General features: G+C 40.6%; 1 protein-coding gene across 2 annotated transcripts in view; it reads left to right on the top strand.

Moving 5' to 3' along the window:
* Positions 1-21975, top strand: part of zcchc7 (zinc finger, CCHC domain containing 7) — a 51820-nt gene extending 29845 nt beyond the window's left edge. The window contains exons 5-10 of one of the 2 annotated variants that reach the window (XM_085276944.1): positions 835-972; positions 1060-1230; positions 4943-4978; positions 17113-17208; positions 18385-18502; positions 19961-21975. In XM_085276944.1, coding sequence (XP_085133070.1) covers positions 835-972; positions 1060-1230; positions 4943-4978; positions 17113-17208; positions 18385-18502; positions 19961-20574 — 1173 coding nt within the window. In that variant the 3' untranslated portion in view covers positions 20575-21975. The remainder of the gene's footprint in view (positions 1-834; positions 973-1059; positions 1231-4942; positions 4979-17112; positions 17209-18384; positions 18503-19960) is intronic. The other variant, XM_085276943.1, reaches the window with a different exon arrangement.
* Positions 21976-22343: the final 368 nt, after the last annotated feature.

The following is a 22343-nucleotide window of genomic DNA, read 5'->3' as shown; positions in this document are numbered from 1 at the left end:
TTAGTGCTTTCTGTTTGTTGCCGCTTTGTTTTTGGTTTCTATCAATCAAAATCAACTATAAATAAACATAAAAGCTAGTATTTGCATTACTCATATAGTTTTAACTGTGTTATTTTATACTGAAATGATTATTAAGAGTTCTGGTAAAAAAAAAATCCTAATGCAAGTTCAACATGTAAAGCCAGCTCCATATGTATTATTAAATAACAACAGGCCCCACCTGGTCATGAAACTGCCTGCTCAGTCTGTTGTCCAATTATGTTTGAGCATCTGGGGCACTATGTATGAAAGTGAAAACAGTTAAAGTAATACTTCTGTAAAATCCCTTCAGTCCCATCTTGATTGTTTAGTGTGAAATTCCCGTGGTAGTGTACAGAGAAAAAAATGTGTGTTCGACCAACAACTTAGCGACTCAGTCGTAGCAAAAGTATTGAAATGGCCTCAAACATTTAAGCACTGAAGCTGACAGAATATCCTAGTTAGCCTAGTGTTGGTGACCTATTGCTTAATTTTAATAAAATGCAGCCACACAAACAGCTGACTCCAAATATATATTTATTAAATGTAAACATCAGTAAGTTAGACCCAGTAGCATGAGTTTTTTTCCTCATAGCTGCCAAAAAATATTGAGTTCATCTTGTAAAACTATTGATGCAGCTGCTTTGTCCTTGTGTAATTAACACCAACAACTGACAGAAAAGTGAATGATGAGGCTTTATCGACCAAACACCAAGCACTAAACCCTGTGGCTATATATCCTGTATGGCTACAGAGTTTCTTGATCCTTACACTAACACCGTGATGCCATTAATGCACTAAACTTGTGTTTTTCAGGCTCAAATCTATAACAAAAGAAAAGGTGTCAGGATAGCAGTGCAGCGGGTGTCGAACAGATACTATACTGATAAGAACGTCAACTGCCGAAACTGCAACAATTTTGGACATCTCTCCAAGAACTGTCCTGACCCTAAAGTGAGTCCTGATCACCACATAGTGGCTCATATAGCACTTTTATAAGTACATAAAGGTTCTAACCACGTTTTGTGTGTGTATGTGCAGAAGTTGCTGCCATGCTTTCTTTGTGGGACTCCAGGCCACCCAGCCCGTGACTGTCTCAAAAGGCACTGCAACAACTGTGGCCTGCCAGGGCATCTTTATGATTCCTGCAGTGAGAATTCATACTGGAACAGACATTGTCATCGCTGCAACATGAAGGGACACTACCCTGACGTGAGTATTACACCCACTTTTATTTTACTTGAGAGTCAGACTTGCACTAGATGATCCAGAATTGTGGATATGCAAACATTATACGCATTCCAGAGTGTTGAACATTATATTCCCAAATCATGGGAGCTATGAGAATCCTTCATTTCTCTGTGAAGGTTTCCCATGACGATGGTGAATGTTGTTTCTGTTGGGCAATAACTCCTGGCGTTGTTAGTTGTAAAGCTGATATGTAGTTGAGGTGTTGGCTCTGTGCAGGTCAGTCAGGCTCTTCTAAACTAAAGTAATGTATTGCCCAGCTGAGACTGGAAAGGCCTTTCCCAAAAATCACTTTGCTGTGACTTTAATATTTTCTTCCACTGAAAGTAAGAGACCACAGAGCTCAAACACATGTACACTTATAGTTTTAACCAGAGAGCCAGTTTGACACAAAGAAGCTCAAACTGCATAACAGGACCAAACTGAACACATGCATGTACACATGCTTAAAGCTGAGGGAGGCAACATGTTTTGGGGTAAAATGCATATATGAAGAATTACTGTACACACAACTTCACTTTGCTCTATGATAAAACATGGGAACTGCCACAGATTGATACTGTGGCTTGGGCTTTTAATAAAAATTACTGCTGAACATAGAAATCAAAACCGCCTTCATCACAATAAATGTGGTTTGTTTTTCACTTTTTCTTTCCACTATCATCGTTTTTTCCACCTCTCACTCCCTCCCTCTTTCGCTTTCAGTAATAATGAGTGACCAGGGGTCAGCAAACGCTGCTGTTCACATTAATTGATACACTTCAGTAATTACAGCTTAGTTATGTCTCTGCCATGCTGCATATTCCAGCTATGGGCGCGTGCGTGTGTGTGTGTGTGTGTGCGTGTGTTGGCACTGAAGGGTGAATCTAATGACCATCAATGACAATTATCCCGCCGCAGTGTTCATTACCTTGCCCATTTACACTAATGCCACAGAATGGAAAACCCTGCAAGAAGTCAGTCTGTGTCTCTCCACCTCACACCCCACTCTTTCTCTCCCTCTCTCTCTCTCTCTCGCTGTCTCTCTCGCTGTCTCTCTCTCCTTCTCGCGCCCTGTCTCTCCGTCAGTCAGTCATGTACTGTGCTCTGTGTAATGGATGAGTAACCAGGTGAACACCAGAGGGAGAGTGTAGGCCAGGACACACATAACCCAATTTTTTCTTTTTCTCTTGCTCTCTCTCTGTCTCTCTTTCTCTCAATCTCTAAACCCATTCCTTTCAGCTCGTCATCCAGATCTTCAAATTGATCTCATTCTACTCTTTTGCATATTGTTTTCCAACAGCAAACAAAGGTGCAAAGTTGTGTGGCATTGTAATTACCTTTTTCTTGGAACGTATCACTTTTTTTCTCCTCTTTTCCTTACACTCACAAATTATACTGTATGTATTAGTGTCTGTGTTTGAGAGAGAAAGAGAGTCAGGTCTCAGTCCCCTGGGCCTTTCTGTGTCTCTCATTAAAGACAGACGGTTGATGGAGCGCGAGTGTGTCGCTCGCCTCGCCTGTCGCCCTCGACAACAACACACTACCCTGGCGGTCTGGAGGGAGAGAGCAAACGGGGGGGGGGGGGTTGAAGAAAAGAAAAGAGCTAGATGAGAGGTGGAGGAAGATGCAGCTGTTGAAATTCATATTTGTTCTTGTATGTATTCAAATCAGAACAGATCACATTAAGCCAGAAAAAGTACCTACTGTTCTCACAGGCTGCTGTTTCAAGGTCGGGATTTGAACCCACACTTGAGGTCAAATTAGTGACTTTTTAGTGGGATTGTAATTTATATATTTTACAAAATATGTTGAGGAACTTTGGTGTGACTGAACAGTGCTGTTTGCACAGAACAGGCTTGAATTTGTCTCCCTCATTCTGTCTCACACACTCTCTTGACTCAGTAGGTATGTAAGTAGATAAATCTTGTTGCCTGCGGCATTTTCAATTTCCCAGTGGGAAGTGGTGGCGGTTTGGAAAGGATGTTGGAACGCTTAAGGAACAGCGTGGAGAAGCCCCGGAGATAATGCTTTAGCCACACTGGGACAAAACGACTGACTGCTTTACTTACCGACTGACTGCAGAGAGACACATGGATAGAAAATAGTTACTGAGAAATCAAGGTGATCAGACTCTAGAGAGAGATGCAAGAAGAGACTTATGGTCTTAGACGGGCAAGCAAATGACTCCGTGGCCTGCCAGGAGTTTCCATTCAGCCTCTGAATTGTCTTTCTTGTCTTTTCTCTCACCAGTTAGACTTTCATACCTCTCCCTTGTGTTTTAAAAATCTGATGTTGATGTTTTCAAAATGTTTTGTCCTGATTTTGTGTGTACTGTCAGAGTCCAAGTAAACTGGTATAAATGCAGTTTGGTCCACAGGTTTTTGGACAGTTTATCTGTATTTTTTCCTCTCTACACCAACACAGTGGATTTTTAAAAATCAATATGTGACTGAAGTGTGAACTGCATTTATTCATAGTCCCAAATATTCAGTGGCTCAAAAATAATTGGACAATTGAGTGATAAACAAATTTAGGAGATAAAGAATATGGAGTTGATTCCAAATGTTGAGCTTTAGTAGCTGTTAACTGGATACCTGAGGTCCAAGGTGCTGTCAGTGCAAGTGAAGGACGCAATCATTACGCACATACTTTAGGAGTGGTCAGGTCTACAACCTGGTTCAGTCTTGAAAAGAAGTTATAGATTAGACACAAGAGACACCTTTATGAATGGAAATAACAGAGGGTTTTCAACAAGGTGCAAACCATCGATTCCACTCAAGAATAGGGAGGTCAAAAAACATCTAAAAGAGCCTGCACAGTGCTTTAAAAAACCCTCTTTGAACAGATGAAGCCAAGATTAACGTGCACTAGAATGATGGCAATAGAGAAATATTGAGAAGAAGGGAAGCAGTTCATGGTCTGAAGCATACCACACCATCTGCCAAACATAGTGGAGGAAGCGTAATGGATGACGTGGACATGTATGGTTGCCAGTGGAACTGGGTCACTGTTTTTTTAGATGAAGCGACTGCAGATAGAAGTAGCAGCATGAACTCTGAGGTGTACAGGGCTGTGCTGTCTGCTCAGCTCCAGCGTAATGTTGCAAAACAGGTTGGACAGCAAATGGATAATGACCCAAAGGATAATGCAGACATTAACTAACAATAATATTCTTCAATGGCCAAGTCATTCACCTGATCTTAGTTCAGCTGAGCATGCTTTTTACTTACTTGATTCATTGAATTTAATTTCAGTTCAGGTTTATTTACATAGCACCAAAGCACAATAACAGTTGCCCCAGTACACGTTTACTGTAAGGTCACTGAAAAAAGAGAGTGTAGGGAGGCAGGACTGAAGACAGACCTGCAGATTTTAAAAGCACAGACTGCAAAAATAAGGACTCCATCTATGTATTAACTACTATAAAACTATTCTCTCATTTTTTTATTATGCCAGTTTGTCCAATTACTTTTGAGCTTTTCAAAATGGGGAAAAGTGACTGTAATTTCTAAACACTTTGTTGAATACTTCATTAAAAACCCTTGAATTAAAGTTGAAATTCTGCACTACAATCACATCTTGATTGTTTGATTTAAAGTTCATTGTGGTGGAGTATAAAAAAAGTGTTGTTTTTTTTTTACAAAGCTTTGTAAAAGGTATTTAATGACACAGTGTGTGTGTTTTTCTTTTTCAGGCTTGTCCAGAAATCTGGAGACAGTATCACCTGACAGTGAGTATCTTTTCACAGAAAAACTCTGTCAGCAAGTGTCATAGCAGAATTCTTCACACTCCTTCCATTTCTCCAGTTATTAGTTCTTTTTTTGTGAAAGGAGGCTAATATTGTATCAGGTTCAGTCCTGAAAAATGAGAAAGGTCCCGCTTCTTTTTTAGAAACGATGCCAAAGTCGAACAGACTGTGTGCAGGGGAAAGGAGTAAAGTGTAGGTCAAGTATACCTTTTGGATCAAGGGTTCAGATGGTGTTCAGTAGTTTCCTCTGCTCGCACTCGAATCTTGAGCTCATAGATAAAAATTCTGAGATTTGTATTTTGCGTTTGTCTAATAGCTCTTTAAAATAAGGGAAGCTGCTTTTAACTTGTGGTATGAATTCATACAAATGACAGTAAAAGTGAAAACAGGAAATCATTAAACACCAAATGTGTTTTTGTTTTCTATAGAATGTTTCACCAAATATGTCTTAGTTTAGGTTTGAATTTTTTCTTCAGTGAGTACAAGTGGAAACTTTTGTAAATGTGCATATTTGATTCATTACTTTACTGAAAATATTAAATATGTAACTAATGGTACAAACAATTTTTGTATTATTATATTCATGATAAATTATTTAGCAAAACAAAGGAGGTAAAAGGAGGTGACCTGAGAACAGCAGAACGAGTGGTTTTAAGTGGAAAGTCCCAAAATTTATTAAGCTTGGGAAATTGTGAAAAGCAATTTGTGTGGGTTTAGTTTGCACCACGTTTATGTAGGATTTCTGCTCAGAGTCTGAGTTAAAGCCAAGAAAGATAAAAAAAGAAAAATGATGGTAGTGAGGAGTGATAAAGCCCAATCTAAATAGACATCTTACCTTCTGAAATTTGTCTTAAAAAATACATAAAGCAACATTGTAGTGAAACATATCAATTAATAGCTCATTAAAGTATTTTTCAGTGGAAAATACTAACAAAAATAAATGTACTTAATTGTAAAACTTTGCACTAGCACTAAGCCGGACTCTCACCACTGCTGAATTAGAGTAATTGATCTTCTTGTTACATTTATTTTTGAATCGTCAATCAACGAGGTGTTTCCATGAGTTTCATAGAGGCAAAGGTGTCATGTGATTAGTCAATAAGTCAGTCGTGACTGGTATTGACTTTGCCCTGTAGCAGGTAAGTGAAGCGTGGGGGTAAGAAATATAGTAAAATATTAAAGAAGTACTAAAAGTTATGGGAAACTTGTCCTCCTCCTTTTCTTTCATCAAGTGCTCATGTGACATTAGTGTGTGTGTGTGTGTGTGAGACAGAAACAATGTGTCAAAGAGTAGAAAACTGTTTGACAGTCACATGGGCCATATGTCAGTGGGGAGGCATTTGCTTATTTATATCTGTGTGTTTGTGTGTGTTTATCCAAAATCTCAAAAGATAACTAGTTTTCTTGGCTTCTTACTTCCGTGTGTGTGTGTCTGTATGTTTGTGTGTGTGTGTGTGTGCATCTGAGCGAGGGGGTGATATAGACCTCAGCCTAAGAGAAAAGAGCAGCTTGTTTGTCAATTAAAAGACGTGATAAAGCATGAAATGGGCTGCCAACACCACGTGGGACGAGGGAGTGAGAGAGGGGGAAGAAGAGTGTGTGTTTGCATATATCTTGGCATGCACTGTGTGTGTGTTAGGGGAGGTCTGTCACTCTCCTCTATGGAGATTAATTAGCAGGGGCTGTCTAATGAAAAGGCAGCATCGTTAGCGCTAGGGTAGCACGGCGGGAGAGATGGAAAGAGGAGGAGGAGGAAGTGGGAGGAGGGAGCGGGACAGAGAAGTTCCAGGGGAGACGCTGGCAGAGAAGATGGGAGTTGAGTTTAATTGTTGCTCCTGTGTTTGGCGGATGAGCCTCTATGATTTACAGCGGAGTTTCACTTTGAACCACAGACGAAACGAGAACATGCTGACGAAAGTCTCCGGTCGCCTTGCGGGATGATGAAACCATTTTGTTTTTTTGTTCCCCGCTGCACTTCCGCATGTGCGTTTGTGTGTGCAATGGTGTGCTTTAACGGGTGGAGGATTGTGACCCAGGTCTAATTGAAGTATTTAAGCCATTTAAGCACTGGGAGCAGAAGGTCGTTACAGATCCAAACTGGCATGGGGGTTAGGGGCCTGCGCAGACACAAACACAGTCTCACACATACAAACACACCCACACACATGCATACACAGAGCTCCTTCTGTTTAAGACAGCCTCATTTTATTCATGATGCTGCTTATGACCCTGAACTCCCCAATGTGAGAAGGTGTGTGTGTGTGCGTGTGTGTGTGTTTGTGTGTGTGTGTGTTCGCTTTGGGAGATGTGACTCTGTCACCTTCCGCTGGGCTCAGCCAGGTGTGAAAAGGCATTCTGTCAGACCTCCCTGCTACTGGGTCCATTTATCCTTCGCTGTGTGTGCGTGCTTGTGTGTGTGTTGGGTCCGTTTATCTTCCATGAGTGTATCTGTTGTCTGCCTGCACCTGGCCCTCAACTAACAAACTCCTCCAAACCACACAGTATAGACCACAAAGCCCTGGGGTATTTACCGAGAAAGTACGATACTGACACACATGGACACACACAAACACACACACTCCTCCTACAAATATATAGAGCAGCAAATGGGGTAAAAAGATATCCACAACATTTTCATTGTGTCTGTGTCATACAGATTTGAGCACCTTTTTTTTTTTTAACACAACTGTAGCACTTGTAGAAAATGTAACTGTTTCCTTTTTGAAGAACGGAGTTTACTTCTGCTGTTCAGTCTATCTTTCTTTTTCACTCTCCTACGCAAACACCACTTCACCCACCCACCCACAGACGCCCTGTTTTTTTTCTTCTCCCCCTTTCTTTTCCATTGAAGCTTACAGTGTGGGGTCACTCCTTTTCCTGCAGACCCATGTCACTACCCCCATGTATGTTATTATGTTCTTATGATTTCCACCTAATACTCTACATACTAAATATAACAAAAAAACTCCCAAAATACTGGTATTATCTGGCTGAGGTCGGCCGGTGCAAAGTTCTGCCATCGACATATGTTTTGTTTTCCAGAAGGCCCTGCCGCCAACATGACTTGTTTGAACTTTTCTTTCAGTCTGTTGGTCATATGATTTCTGTTACGTGGGCATGCCTACAACTACACCTGCACTCAAGTTGCTACACAAATGGCTTTTTTAAATTTATACAAATTGCCTTTGGCCACTTCTGCATTGAGGTCAGACTGTGGAAAGTGTGACTAATAATTATTTTCATTTATATTACTGATAAATCTCTCTGATTTTATAGATTAATAAATATTTTTGCCACTGGTGATATTTCAGATTTATAGTGTTTATATGATTGAAATAAAATAGAATGGCACACATTGGTGAATTATTACATATACACCACATAATCAGCTTTAAAGACCAGTTAAATATCTAATGGGCCAATTGAACAGTCTTTTTGACAAGAGGCTAAAAGAACCATATTTCTATTTCATAGCTAACTACACGCAAGACAAAAAAGAGGAGGATGAGAGGACAGAGAAGGACAGGGTGGAAAGACTGAAGTCATGTAGGGACCAGTAGGAAAGCACGATTAAGGGGGGGATGGATGGCTGGAGGGATGATTGGATGGGGAGCGAGGTTTAGTGACCTGCTATCTGTATTCTGGCTGCTTTAATTCATGTAAATATCATGCATAAATGTGTGCATGCATACACACAACAAACATACAACTCCCAGTCACTTTTTTTTCTTGGTGCCCAGACCCTGCTCTGTTGCATTAAGACCAGAGTGCCACCCTCTGGTAGAAAGTGAAGGCTCCCTTGCCTTTAACCAATGAGTGTATGTGAAGTGGGAATTATCTTTCTTCTAACTTTTGAGACTCTGAACGAGGGTTAAAGCTCAAGCAAATGTCCTGAATGCTTGTATTTTTTTTACTTTAATAGAGATCAAGTGTCTTTACTAAAGAAAAAGAAGAAGTAGTTTCAATGTGTTTCACCTTTATAGCAGAAATGTATGTATGAACAAGGGAGAGGGAGGAAGGCAGAGGCAGTTGGAGAGGGTGGGGGAGAACTGCTGGAAGGCGGGTGGGGGTTAATGGTGAGTGCATTAAACGGTGAAGGAGACAAGAGAGTGAGCAGAGAGAGTGAATCAGTGCGCCCAGAAGCTGATTGGTGCAGGTATATCGGTGTGTGAGCATTGATTGGCCTCCCTTTAGATAGTAATGGTGACACCTGTACATCGGTGTTTATTGATCAGCAGCTCTGCCGAGTGTGTGCGTGCGTGTGTATGTGTGTGCTGAGCCAATCTTGCGATCGTGTCAGGGTGTGTGAATTGATCTTTTCCTGTGGGACAGGTGTGTAAATGTGTCGGGGTTGCCCGTGAAAAAGCGCTCTGTGACCTTCCTAGTCGACTCCAAAATGAAGCCGTTTTAACTCCCCCTCTCTTTCTCACCTGACTGCCTTTCTTTCCCCTTTCATTTAGCATGTTGTACCCTTTTATACATTTTTGTCTGTCCGTCTTTCTTCAGAAGGTATGCTCAGTTCACACATGTCTTTGTTAGCGCAAGGTTAGGACATTTTGCCCCTTAAATCCTCTTATTTCTATAGGAAAAAATGTCTCGTTAAGACAGTCGACTTTTCCCAGGTACAAAATATTTCAGGAATCCTCATTTTCTTTTCTTTGTCTGTTTTAAGTTGAGCAGAATGAATAGCTGAAGAAAAAGCTTTACTCCAAAGAGGGTCTCCCTCAGATTAATTGTGAAAAAAGACAGTTTAAAAAAAAAAAAACTTTAATAAATGTTACGTCACAGGTAACCCTGAAATCCCTCCGCTGTTGTGTAAAATAGACCTCAGTAGTGGTCGGATGTTTTGGCTGGTTTCTGTGGGGTTTATGACTTTGGTTTATATGACCGTTTAGAAATAAATATATTTACTGGATATTTAGAGGTAAATGGTAGATAATGTGTGTAATCTGATTTTTAATGGACAGAAAAGAAACATGGCTGCACTTTAGCTGTTATTCTGGTTTGAATTTATAAACATTTGTATTATTTCAGTGCAATATCATAAATGTTTTATTGCAGTAATATTAAATACAATGAAGACTGATCAAATCCTGGTGTTATTTTACAGTTAACACATTTAGATATTGTATTTGATTTTTTACGGAATTAAATTGCTGTCTGCGTTCACACAATTATTAAGTGGTATTGTTTGCTGACCTCTCTCTGTGATTGGCACACCATCTTCACCTTCATAAAAGTAAATGTTTTAGTGCTCTGAGTGTCCAAATGAGACAGATTAAGCAAAAGCATTAAGAGAAGATTGTCCTGATGCCCACACCAGCTGCGTTAAAGACAAATGAACAACTCTGATTGTATTCCTCCTATCGAAGTCCTACTTCTGCGCTGAGATCAGCCTTGGGCTTTTCTGTACACTGTGTGAAGATAGAGCGCCATTCAGTGGTCAAACAGGCAACTGCACTCCCATACGGATGCAGGGGAGGGATTTTAAGCCAGATCTTTTCAGGAGGTTTTTTTAACATCAAAAGTATTTTTACCCAGCATAACAGAACATGAATGGACTTGTGTGTTTAATTTCACAAGTAGTCTACACACATTAAACATCTCTGAACCCACCCGCCCCTCTTTCCCACCAAACAAGAAATGAAACCAACAAATACAACATGAAACACACAAACAAAAAATGATGTTGCCTTGGAGGATCAGAGGTAAACTGATTTTTTTTTTTTTTTTTTTGGGGGGGGGGGGAAAGCCAACACTCAACCAACCAACAGAATAAATATTCAGGGGGACGGCACAGACAATGGCGGAAGCATAAATGTTACCACGAGGCAGTACATGGATATGGGAACAGAAAAGAAGGCAGAAGAGCTTAAAAATCAGACACTTAGGAAACAGTAAGACATTATATGAAAGTTACAGCATACTCAGCCAAAGGTGCTGCTGTTAAAAGTCTAATTAAACCAGTGTAGGCTGTAAGTTTGCATAGAGAAATGGTTTTATATGAATGAACACTTAACTGTCACTCAGACAAAACTTAATTAAAATCGCACTCTTTCCCGCAGTAATAATATACCAACATTAAGTCTTCTCACAGGTTTAAGTTTGATCTTTATTCCACTTTTTGTTCTGTCCTTTCTTCTGTTTGGCTGACCGCTCTTTTTTTTTTTTCTTACAAGAATGTCCTCAATTCAAAGTGTGCTCTGTAAAAATCCTTTAAATCCACATCTATTCAGTGAGCTGTTTTTGCTGTCTCATCATTGTACAGTACAGACTGTCCAGTCTTCTCACCTCGCCGTGTCAAAAGGCCCTCAACTCTTTATTCTCCCTCAGACTGAAGCGCTAACAGCACCGGAGGAAGGGGAAGGTGTTTGTGAAAGGAAATGGCTTTTGTGTGTCTTCAGTAGTCAGACGGATAGCACAGTTCATAAAGCAGCACAGGGCACCTTATAACAATCTAACTTCAGATGATTTATTTTAATTTCAGTTTCTCACGTCATCAGCATATTGTCATTTATAATAATCAGTTGTTTCGATTGTTTCAGTCATTATTAAGGAATCATGTTAGAATTTATTGGTACGGGCTTTTTAAGAGTCCCAGTTTCTGTTTTATGTCATGTTAAACTGATTATATTTGAATCGCATGTTGGTGATCAAAGAAACAAGTATTTTAAAAACAAGATCCTATACGCGGATTTTTCTAAAATCATCAGATTTCTGGAAGGAAAAAGACAAATTAATTATTAAGCAACATTTAGTTGTATGACAAATCATCACCTTGTACCAAACTTGCAAGAACAAAGAGTGTTTAAACCTCAATGGCATTATGTTGTTTGTTATTACACTGTTATTACATTGTCACTTAAATTTTTACATAATTGATTGAAATTTATATATATATATATATATATATATATATATATATATATATATAAATAAATAAATTTAGATTAACAACGCTGAAAGCAACAACCCTTTCAGGAACCAAATCCATATGTACCAGCCACTACGAAGACTAATATCATTTTTATAAATATTTAAATTGAAATAACTTTATCAAATATGTGAAGAACTGTATTTGGTTGTTTGAAGCCAAATTTTGATCAAATTTATTTAGTAAAACTGCATTTTTTTTAGTTCATTCCCTCATGGCGACATTATGCAGACAAACTAGTTCTGCTTGTTTGGGGTTTTTAGGTGCTTCCCTTCCCAAAATACTTTGTTCAAACTACAAACAAAGGCTTAGAGGTCCTCATCAAAGCTTGCACACACTTTGCTATCCTCAGTAAGAAGACCAGGGACTCTGTATTTTGGAGTTTATTAGTATTTGGTAAAAGTGTCTTTAGATAATCTACTGGATGCACATGCAGGACCATAGGAATGTAAACAAATGCACATGTTCACGCACACACTCACACACAGGTGCAGTGTTATCAGAGGTCTTGCAGGCTTGCAGGTCATTGTGAATTTCCGCTTAGCTGGATGGTGTCGATGTGTGTGTGTGTGTGTGTGTGTGTGTGTGTGTGTGTGTAGCTGGCTGAGAATGTAAAATTAGGATTTGAAATACTGACCAGAGCATAAAAGACGCGGTCCATCTGTATGTAGTATATCTAAATCCGTGTCTCTCATGTCCATACGTGTTGTCTATGGGTCCTATATTTAATGAAAACACAGCCTCACGCTGGCCACAGCAGAAAAGAAGCCTCTCCACTCAGCAGTGAGCACTAAGAAAAGAAATCGTACAACTTGGTTTTGAATAGATTAGCTTGTATCCCCTGTTCCGCCTTCCACGGTGTGACCAGATTACCGCCACTTGCTGCCCCTAAAGGGGGGTTTTCTCCAGAGGTGGCAACCCACCGCCTCCCAGCTCTGCATCACATTATCGTTACATTCCAGGAGCATTTTTTTTTCCTCTCTAAAGAAAAAAAAAATCCAGACTCGTACTGATTGTCTACAAACTGATTGACCAACTGACAGGAAGAGATAGGAAGAGCCTCTGGGAATTGCACTGTGTGAGTGTGAGTCCTCACCGGGTGCGGGGTTAGGGTTTCGGTCTTTGTGAACTGGGAGACACAAAGAGGGCAGGAATCACATCTGGTTATTTGGAGGATCCACTTCCTCTTCCTCATTCATGGCCTACCTAACTGCAAACATGCCCACCTCCACCTTCAGCAGTCTCCTTAAGCAGATGGATTTTTGTCATTCCTGTTGATGAGTGACAGTAAACACGGTTTATATGCTTTTTTTTTTTTAATTATTCCATAACAAAAGGAGGATTAATGGTTAGGTCTGCAGTTCATTCAATGCATCCTGTCTGGGAAGATGTACACCTTACAGCCATTTCATCTCTCTGATTCACAACAGTCTAATTAATCCTCCCTGTTAACCTAATATGTACATAGTGGTATGTTGCGCGCGCGCACACACACACACACACACACACACACACACACACACACACACACACACACCACAAGGCTCTGTTTGTTTTGGTATGAGCCCAGTAGTCTTGTGTTGTGAGGCTGCTCTCTATGATAAAGCATGCAGAGTTGGTCCCCTGTGGGTCCAGTAACATATGCAAACGTCTCCCTATTGCTGCAATAACATATGCAAAACAGCGCTGCTGGCCCCGGCCCCTATGCTCCCACCACCCGTTACTGTTCAGATCCCGCCCCCCTCTCCTCTTACACACACACAAGCCTGTTTGCTTCTCGGATTTTGTTTGATAACTGTGTGTGTGTCTCAGTGTGTGTGTGTGTGTGTGTGTGTGTGTTCCTTCAGATTTTAGTCTGTAACAGTCTGAGCTTTGTGTTGGCCGAAGGATTATCACAGCTTTGCCACCAGCAGCTAAGGCAAGGAGCAGAGGCGAGCAGGGCTTAGAGAGACACGGTGTATGTGTTGGGACAACTGTGGGAAAACACATTTGTGTGTGTGACAGGGAGAGAGTGCTCATGTATCTGTGCGTGCATGCATGAGAGGCCACGGATGGTTGGTTGTCTATGTCCACACAGTGGAGCCCTCAGGACCTTCTCAAATACCCTCGTACAAACTAACACACACACAAAAACTAAACCAACGCGTCATTCCTCTTCCCAGTTTCAGTCCTTTTTTTATTTTTTAGGTCAGGCTGGCTTTATGCTTTATGTGTGTGATCAAAAGCTCTTTAGGTATCAAGGGAGTCTCTCCTGTTGTGTCTGATGCTGAAAGTCTCTTCTAATGCTTGTAAGCAAGTTTATGAAGAGACATGGACATTCTCAGGGTCTTTTGGGAAATGTTTAGGTAAAGCAGATATTTTTTGCTCATGTGCAGGGTTTGTTTGTGGTTCAATCCCTGTCTGCTCCAGTCTTCATGCCATTGTGTCCTTGGGCAAGACACTGAACCCCGAGTTGCTGTCTGTAAAATGACACTCGAGTGTAAATGTGTGTGATTGTTAGATAGAAAGCACTTAGCTGCAAAAAAAGCTTGTGCAAATGTGGTATGTTGTATAAAGCACTTTGAGTGCTTGGATGGAGTAGAAAATGCACTATATAAGAACCAGTGTATTTTCTATTTAAAAACAAAAAGATGATTTCCTGCAGTATGTGCCTATTTACCTAGAGCACTGGGTCACTCTAACTTTTTTGACTGCTAAAAAATATAAAAGGAAGAAAAAAAATCACTCTGTAGGTGAACGAAAATGCATAAATACTGAAACAATCAGACTTTGCATCGGCAAAGATACCATTTTCTAATTAAATCTTTTCAAATTAGCTACATAGTTTCTTTTCTTTTTTTGAGGTTGCATGAAATACCTTACTGTGAGTAATGATCACTGTGCATCACAGCCAACGGTCCCAATCTTTAATTCAGGTGTTTTCAGTCCCATTACCACAGGTGTATAAAATCAAGCACCTAGCTGTGCAATCAGCCTTTATAAACACTTTTTTAAGAATGAGTCTTTCTAAAGAGCTCACTGACTTTGTGTTTTGTCCTGTGATTGGATGCCACCACTGCAGCAGGTTAGTCTGTTACATTCATTCCCTCCTACATGTTTCCCAATTAGCTATAAGTCATATTTTTGAAAGTGTTTAGGAATCTCTGAAATGATCTGGCCGAACATGTAAAGTTACAGAGCAGTATCAGCAAGTGCCGAGGCGAATAGTGTGTAAAAGTCTAAATGTCCTCTGGTGTTAACATCAGCACAAAAACTGTGTTCCGACAGCTTCATGTGTTACCACGACTGAGCAACTCCTGTAGGTGACATGTGCAGGTGGTACATGTGCTTTTGTCCATGTAGTGTAGCATCCACTGATGACCACCACAGCCAGCTGTGTTATTCAGGTTTTGATGGAGGTGTAATTTTTTTGTTTTTTGTTTTTTATTGAAATACTTATCTTAACCCACCAACTGACAAACATTAGCAGTGCTAGCATATAATGGCTTCCCCTTATCTAAACAATTATTTTAGCTCTTTATTCAGTCCTGTTCATTATTGGTGATTATTCCACTCAATGTTGGTACATGGCATTAATACGAAGCGAGTAGACTCTCCATAGACATAATCTGTGTAACTCAAGTTAATGCCCTTCACTCGCTATGAGTGATCCAGAACTGAACACATACCGACCAACAAGGAAAACATGTTGTTTTGCATAGCCATTGATGTTGACTCCAGTTTCCCACTCGGTTTAGACTTCAGTGGAAATGTTCCTGCTGCAAATTTATACTAAAATTATGTGTCATATTAGCTGTCGCTGCACAGCCATAGCTGTCACTCCTCACTAAACCATTTAAAAAAGATTTAGAAAGGCACCAAGCTGTGGTGATCCCTTAGGGCCTCACTCTGTTTAGATGCCCGTGATAGGCAGTGTGAGATCAGAACAAGGAGAGGAAATGAGTGAGGGATAAACGTTCATCCCGTTAATTAATATCGGATGAGGCAGAGAACTCCTCGCATGCACACGCACATTCACACCAGGTATTCACACAACTATCACAGGTTGGTGTGAGAATAAGAGGGGGATTTCGTTTCTCTCTCTCTCTCTTTTTTTTTCTCCGATGTCTCTCGTGCTTTCATTCATTCTGTGATCAGAGTATGTGGAGATAACGCAAGCCCAAGGTCAGGGAGAGGGAGAGACAGAGGGAGACCTACAGCCAATTTACATGAAAGATGAATGGAAAGAGGGGCAGGAAGGGTGGAGGTCGGGTGGGGGGCTCGAGACAGGGGCTGTGATCTCCTTGGGGTGCACATGTGTATGTGTGTGTGTGTGTGAGAGAGAGTTTGTGCTTGCGAGAGGTCTGTGATCTCCTGGCCTTTGTGATGGAGATGGGCCCGGCAGGCCTGACCCGATAATGACGCGACGCTCTAATAGCATTCATCCTTTCTGCCGCAAAACTACTCAAGCGGAAAAGAGAGGGAGAGAGAGGGGAAAAGTGTGAGGTGTAGATGTGGGTTTGCAGGGGTGTGTACGGAGGAGAGGGTGAAGCGGGAGGGGATGGGGAGGTTACCTAAGCTATGTTTAAGAAATGACGTGGGGCGCAAATCATTTGTAATCTCGGAATCAGGGATGAGAGAGAGGGAGGGGGCAATTTCTGCGCAGTTTTGTGGTTGTGTGTTTTGGAGAATAGCATTAGGGGCGTGTGTGTGTGTGTGTGTGTGTGTGTGTGTGTGTGTGTGTGTGTGTGTGTAAGTGTAACATTAGCAGTAAATGCACTCTGCCTGTGTCTCCTCTCTCTCTCTTTATCAGTGTATATTAGCTGTGGGCGCTGGAGCATGGAAGGCTTTCAGAACACTGGCCCATAGGGGACGGGACCCCATGTCCAACAAACACTCACACACACACACAGTCTGACGCACACAAACACAAACACACACAGTTACTTATCATACAGGGTCATTACAGGCCTCTAACTATACCTCGGAAATCAGTGGTTTATATCAGCGCCCCATATTCTCTGTACAATACACTGCAGTCCGCTTCATTGAGAGCATGGGAATGATGGCAGAGGAGAGGGAGAATGAGACAGAAATGGGAGGTTAAGCCACCGTTTTATTGTGTCCATCGTGTTTATCGGGGGGGATCCGATTGTGGTTTTTATTTAAAAATATATTTTTGATTTTTTTTTTTTTTTAACAGACTAAGCATGGCCCTCCTGTGAAACAGCAACCAAAGCGCAGCAGACACTCTCATGCCTACTGCTACAACTGCTCACAGAAGGGACACTTTGGCCATGTAAGTAACCCTCACTGTCTTTCTTTAGTCTACGCTGAATTGTCTGTTATATTACATGTGTAGGTATTTGCCATTTTGTATACACCAAAAGAATAAAGGCCAAAGTGGAAGCAGATTCTTTAAAACAAAAAGAAACAATATTTTCTTTAAGGGATATATTTAATTGTAAGTACTTTTATTATTTGATTAAATAATTCTTTACTACTACTGTTAGGTCCAGTACTGCCTGACTGAGAAAAGTCACAAAATGATCTCATAATTTCAGTTTACGCAGCAGTTTGAGTCAGCAAGTTGAAATTTTGAACTAATAGCTTAAAACTTCAGCTTGGCTCTTGACTGGCAATTTTTATTTTTTTTGTGTGTGTTTTTTCCATTGTAGAAACAAGCTTCCATGACCCATTTGAACCAGGAACAACCCTGAAATTCTTCCAGCTTCTATGTTAAATAAAAATAAATAAATTCTAAGAGTTCTCATTATTTGTATTCTAAAATTTCATAAACGCTAAGCTAAAATATCAAATCATCAATAGCTTGCTGCAAAGTCGTCACGTGAAGTTAAAGATATAAATTTTTTGCAGCTTAGTTATGTTGAGAGGTTAATTTATACTTAACTCATTCACTGCCATTGACGTCTATAGACGTCAATGGCAGTCAACGTAAATTGAACTGAAGCCCACCAGCAGTAAAAGTAGACCTGCAAGGAGGTGCAGGGTTTGCGCACGTAAGGGATTGCGCAGTGAGACAAAAATGTGGTGCAAGTCTTGTTGTGTTTCACTGCCAGCCATTTTCAAACGGCTGGCAGTGAAACACAACAAGAGTTAAAAGGCTATGCCAGCTTTATTACGAGGCTCAAATAGCAGCTTCATACAGATGTTTCTGGTCAAAATGGACTTTTTTGACAGCGGATAAGGAAACAAACACACAGACAGAGATTATTGTAGTAAGATATAACCTCCTACAGGTTTTTGTAATCAACAGCGTATTTCACATCCAACGTCTTCGGGTTTACTCATCAGGTTCCGCATGCGCAGAGTTGTTTTTTCTACAGATTCTAAAAGTAACATAATCAGCGGGATTTCTGTAGGATTGGATTTGACCTCATGTGCTGCGTTTTTATTATGTCATTTTAAATATATTGCAGGCCTTTTAATTCTGTGTCTTGTGTGTTTTCCACAGGCATGTATAAGACAGAGGATGTTCAGTGGAGTGCATCCCACAACCTCATTGATTAACCACTATGACACTGTGGAAGAGATAAGCCGCAGACAACACAGGATAAAGATCAGGGCTAAAGGTAAATCACATAAAGAAATAGGCCAGTAAATATCTATCCTTTTTATGGCTGCAGCTATTATTCATTTTTAGGCCAACGCCTCTTAGTAGCGTGTCTTGGTCTAGGCGCAGTACTAAGCTTTCCTCCATGGGCTAAAATCCTTGGGCTATATGCTTAAAAGCCTGGTCTGTGCCAGGACACCAACTAATTTAAATAAACTCTACCAATTCTGCCAAGAAGAGCGGGCAAGTGTGCAGCCGGAATTATACCAGAAGCTTGCTGATGGCCACCAAAAGCATCTGAATGAAATTCAAAATTGTGCACTTGCTTCTTGTTTTTGTTTTTTAAGTCATTAAATGGTAAATGCCCTGTATTTGTATAGCGCTTTACTAGTCCCTAAGGACTCCAAAGCACTTCACACTACATTCAGTCATCCACCCATTCACACACGCATTCACACACTGGTGATGGCAAGCTACATTGTAGCCACAGCCACCCTGGGGCGCACTGACAGAGGCGAGGCTGCCGGACACTGGCGCCACTGGACCCTCTGACCACCACCAGTAGGCAACGGGTGAAGTGTCTTGCCCAAGGACACAACGACCGAGACTGTCCGAGCCAGGGCTCGAACCGGCAACCTTCCGATTACAAGACAAACTGCCAACATTTGAGCCACGATCGCCCCACAGCATTAGTGACCTATGCTGTGCAATCATTCCCCCCTGAAAAAAGAACTGTTCAAAGCAATAATTAAAAGCTGTTCAGCGTGTGAACCGTAGTGTTGCACAGTTGCATATGAGAAAACCGTGTTTGGAAAAAAACTAAACACAACATATCAGCAGAAACACCTCACACCATCTGTTAAGCACGTTGGTGGAGGCGTGAAAAATTGTGCTTGTTTTGCATCCACTGCAGTCTACTGTGAACTCCTCTGTATACCAAAGTATTGTAGAGGCTTGGCTGAAAACAGAACAGTGATTAAAGCACAGCAGGAAAATGAAGAGAATCAAGGTGATGCAGTGACTGAGTCAAAGTCCAAACCTCAGCCTGTGCCCGTGCTCAGCAATGATTTGGCGAAGAGAACTGTGCACAAACAAGTGCCTGCAGACTGAAGCAACATTGTAAAGAAGAGGGGGGGGGGGAAATTCCTCCACAATCATGTCAGATACTGACAAAGTCGTGCAAAAAAATTACTTTTGTCAACTTTTTGCTCCTAAAAATTGTTTCATAACCTATTCGGTCCTTGGGAGTACTTAGCTCTTCAGACTCTGCTTCAGCATTTTGGCGTCGCTTTGTTAAACAGATATTAGTCATGTGAGGTTGTAGTTAAATGCTGTTAAGGACCAAATTAATATTTTATGTCTTGGCACATAAGAGTTTTTATCCATCTGACTTTGTTTTTTCAATCATAAGAGAAAAAGATGAAAATCATCTAATCAAATCAGATCCAATTAATTCTTTTTGTTTTTCTTTCCCCAGAACTGAAGAAAAATGGCGGTTTTCAATCTTTTTCTGAGGCCCTTCTCACACCAGGACCCCCAAAGAAGAAACAGAAGATCAGCTTTCATAAAACCAACCACCAGTCCTACCATACCCCTCGGCATACTCCTAACAACCACAATCCCAGGCCCAGCCATTTATTTTTTAATAATAATGACTTAAGTGCTGCAACACCCAAAACAAAAAAGTTTAATAAGTACAAACAACAGGAAAGCATAGGCAATGTTAAACCATGGAAACCTAAGAGACCTGTGCCCACCTCGAGAAACCCGCTGCCAGCCGCTAAACCAATTTTCGATGAAGCAGAAGACTTTCCCAGAGGGGGAGGGATGGGAGAGAAGAGGAAGAAGAGGAGAAAGAAGAAGAAAGTGAACCATGTCCCTTCAGCACAGCCAGGGGGACACACAGAGAAAAGATCTAATCCTCTCTTTGGCTCTGTTGGAGGAAAGGTGCATGGGCCTAAAGCAAAGCAAGAGAAGAGAAAAAAGAGGAAAAATCAAGCCCCCGCGACTGCTGACAAAAAAACTGGTGCGCAGATGTACCCTGCAGACGATAATCTGTTCTTCATTAAACAAAGAAAGGGCAGAAGATAGCATCTGTTTGTGTGAGGTTTCAATGTCAGAGTCTGTCAGGGCTCTGATCTCTAAAAGCAAAAGTTAAGACCGTGACTTTTAGGGGCGTGTCGCACGTTTCGTTAACTCAGGTCTCGACATAAATACCTGAAATTATTGTGGCTTTAAGGGCCTTCATGGGACCTTTTCACAAAATATTTTAACAACAGTCAAGAGTTAGGTGATGTGTATGATTTTTGGAAATATTAAAAGATGCTTCATTTAGTTGCTTCACCTCCAGGGTCCTGATTTTGTTCACAGTGGCTCGAAGTCACATTGTGATGCTTGAACAGAGCAGCATCTTTAATCTTGTTAATAACAGCTTAAAACGAGTCAGAACGCTGAAGCTGTTTATTTACTTTCCCCATGTGGTCAGTGTGAGAATACAGCTGTCCCCAGATTTAAACAGGAAGTGGCCCTTATGTTTGGAAATTGACTATGTATAAACAGCAGTTCACAATTTAGTTAGTCCAGTAAGTCACAGTTCTGTGGATTTTTAATGAAAAAGGATCATGGCCTGAAAGGAATCTGGATAATATTTGCGTAAAACCAAAAAGGTTTACTAAAACAGTTTCAGGAGTAATGGTGACTTAAAATTTATTTCTTCCCATTGGTTCCATCGTGTTGCAAAAGTCTCATTTTAAAAAAAGAAAATTAAAAATATTTGCAAGTTCAATAAGCTGATTTCCCTGTGCTTCTGCTTTGAAAGTAGTTTTTTAATGTTGCTGCTGCTCTTGGAACCAGAAGCCAGTGTATATTTAAACACGTGTTTGTGACTAATTTCATTTTCAATTTTAACTGAAGGGTAAACTGCTGCTCTTTTCTGTAACCAACCCATGCGCTTGTAATTTTTCTGTATTTATGAGCACTAATGCATCTGTTACGTACAGACTAATAGAGCAGTGATGAAAAATCAGCAGACGCCTATTTAACCGTGATCTTCTGTCATTTGATGTTGGAGAACTCTGTCAAACCTGAAAAAGATCGCTTCAGTCAGAACACAAGTATTTCTTGTATTTATTGAAGGTGATCACTTTCAGGAATGTTTTCTTGTAAGCGGACAAGTGGACTCAAACCACTGGTCCCAGATAACATGCATCACTAACATGTGGCCCCAACAGTGTTGATCATTTAAAATCAGTTGTATGCGTTCTTATTTGTTATTGTCGTAGCTAAATGAAACCCTGAAATAGGAAATCGTGTGAAGTGATCCCTTTGTAATATGACCACTGGTTATTCAAAGTGTCTGAGGAAAAATAAAACTTGAATCTCTTCTGTGATTGAGGAAGAAAGCTTGGATTGCTTCTGCGCTCGCAGTTCTTTTTTCTTATCTTCAGTGTCATTGTTATTCAATACAATTCATAGCACTTGGCTCGGGTTGATAAATGTCATAGTGGAGGTTGATGGATGAATTTTAATTTTCCCTATGCTGGGGAAAAATAATTTGTGATCTATAACAATGAGTCACAAACTATTTGTTAAAAACCCTAAGTGGCCTACTGTTGACATTTTGATTGAGGTCCAGTCTTTCCACAGACTGAGCAACAGTTTTTCTTTACTATTTATCTGCTGTGTAGCCTTGTGCTTTCATGATTTCATGTTTTCAGACGATCAGCTTGTCAATTTTATCTTTATTTTTATGATTTATTAAAGGCACGAGGTAAAAGTACACTGAAGACTGTCAACTGCTGCAGAAGATAGCTATATGAAAGTGCCATTTTTGTACGTGAGAAGAGCAATGAACTTGGTGA

This window comes from Mchenga conophoros, linkage group LG6 (genome assembly GCF_057382185.1).
Source record: "Mchenga conophoros isolate Kocher_MC1m ecotype Shallow Benthic linkage group LG6, M_conophoros_male_GT1.1, whole genome shotgun sequence".
Classification (NCBI taxonomy): Eukaryota; Metazoa; Chordata; class Actinopteri; order Cichliformes; family Cichlidae; genus Mchenga; species Mchenga conophoros.
The sequence above is the reverse complement of the archived record's forward strand: the minus strand, read 5'-3'. Positions and strand labels throughout refer to the sequence as shown.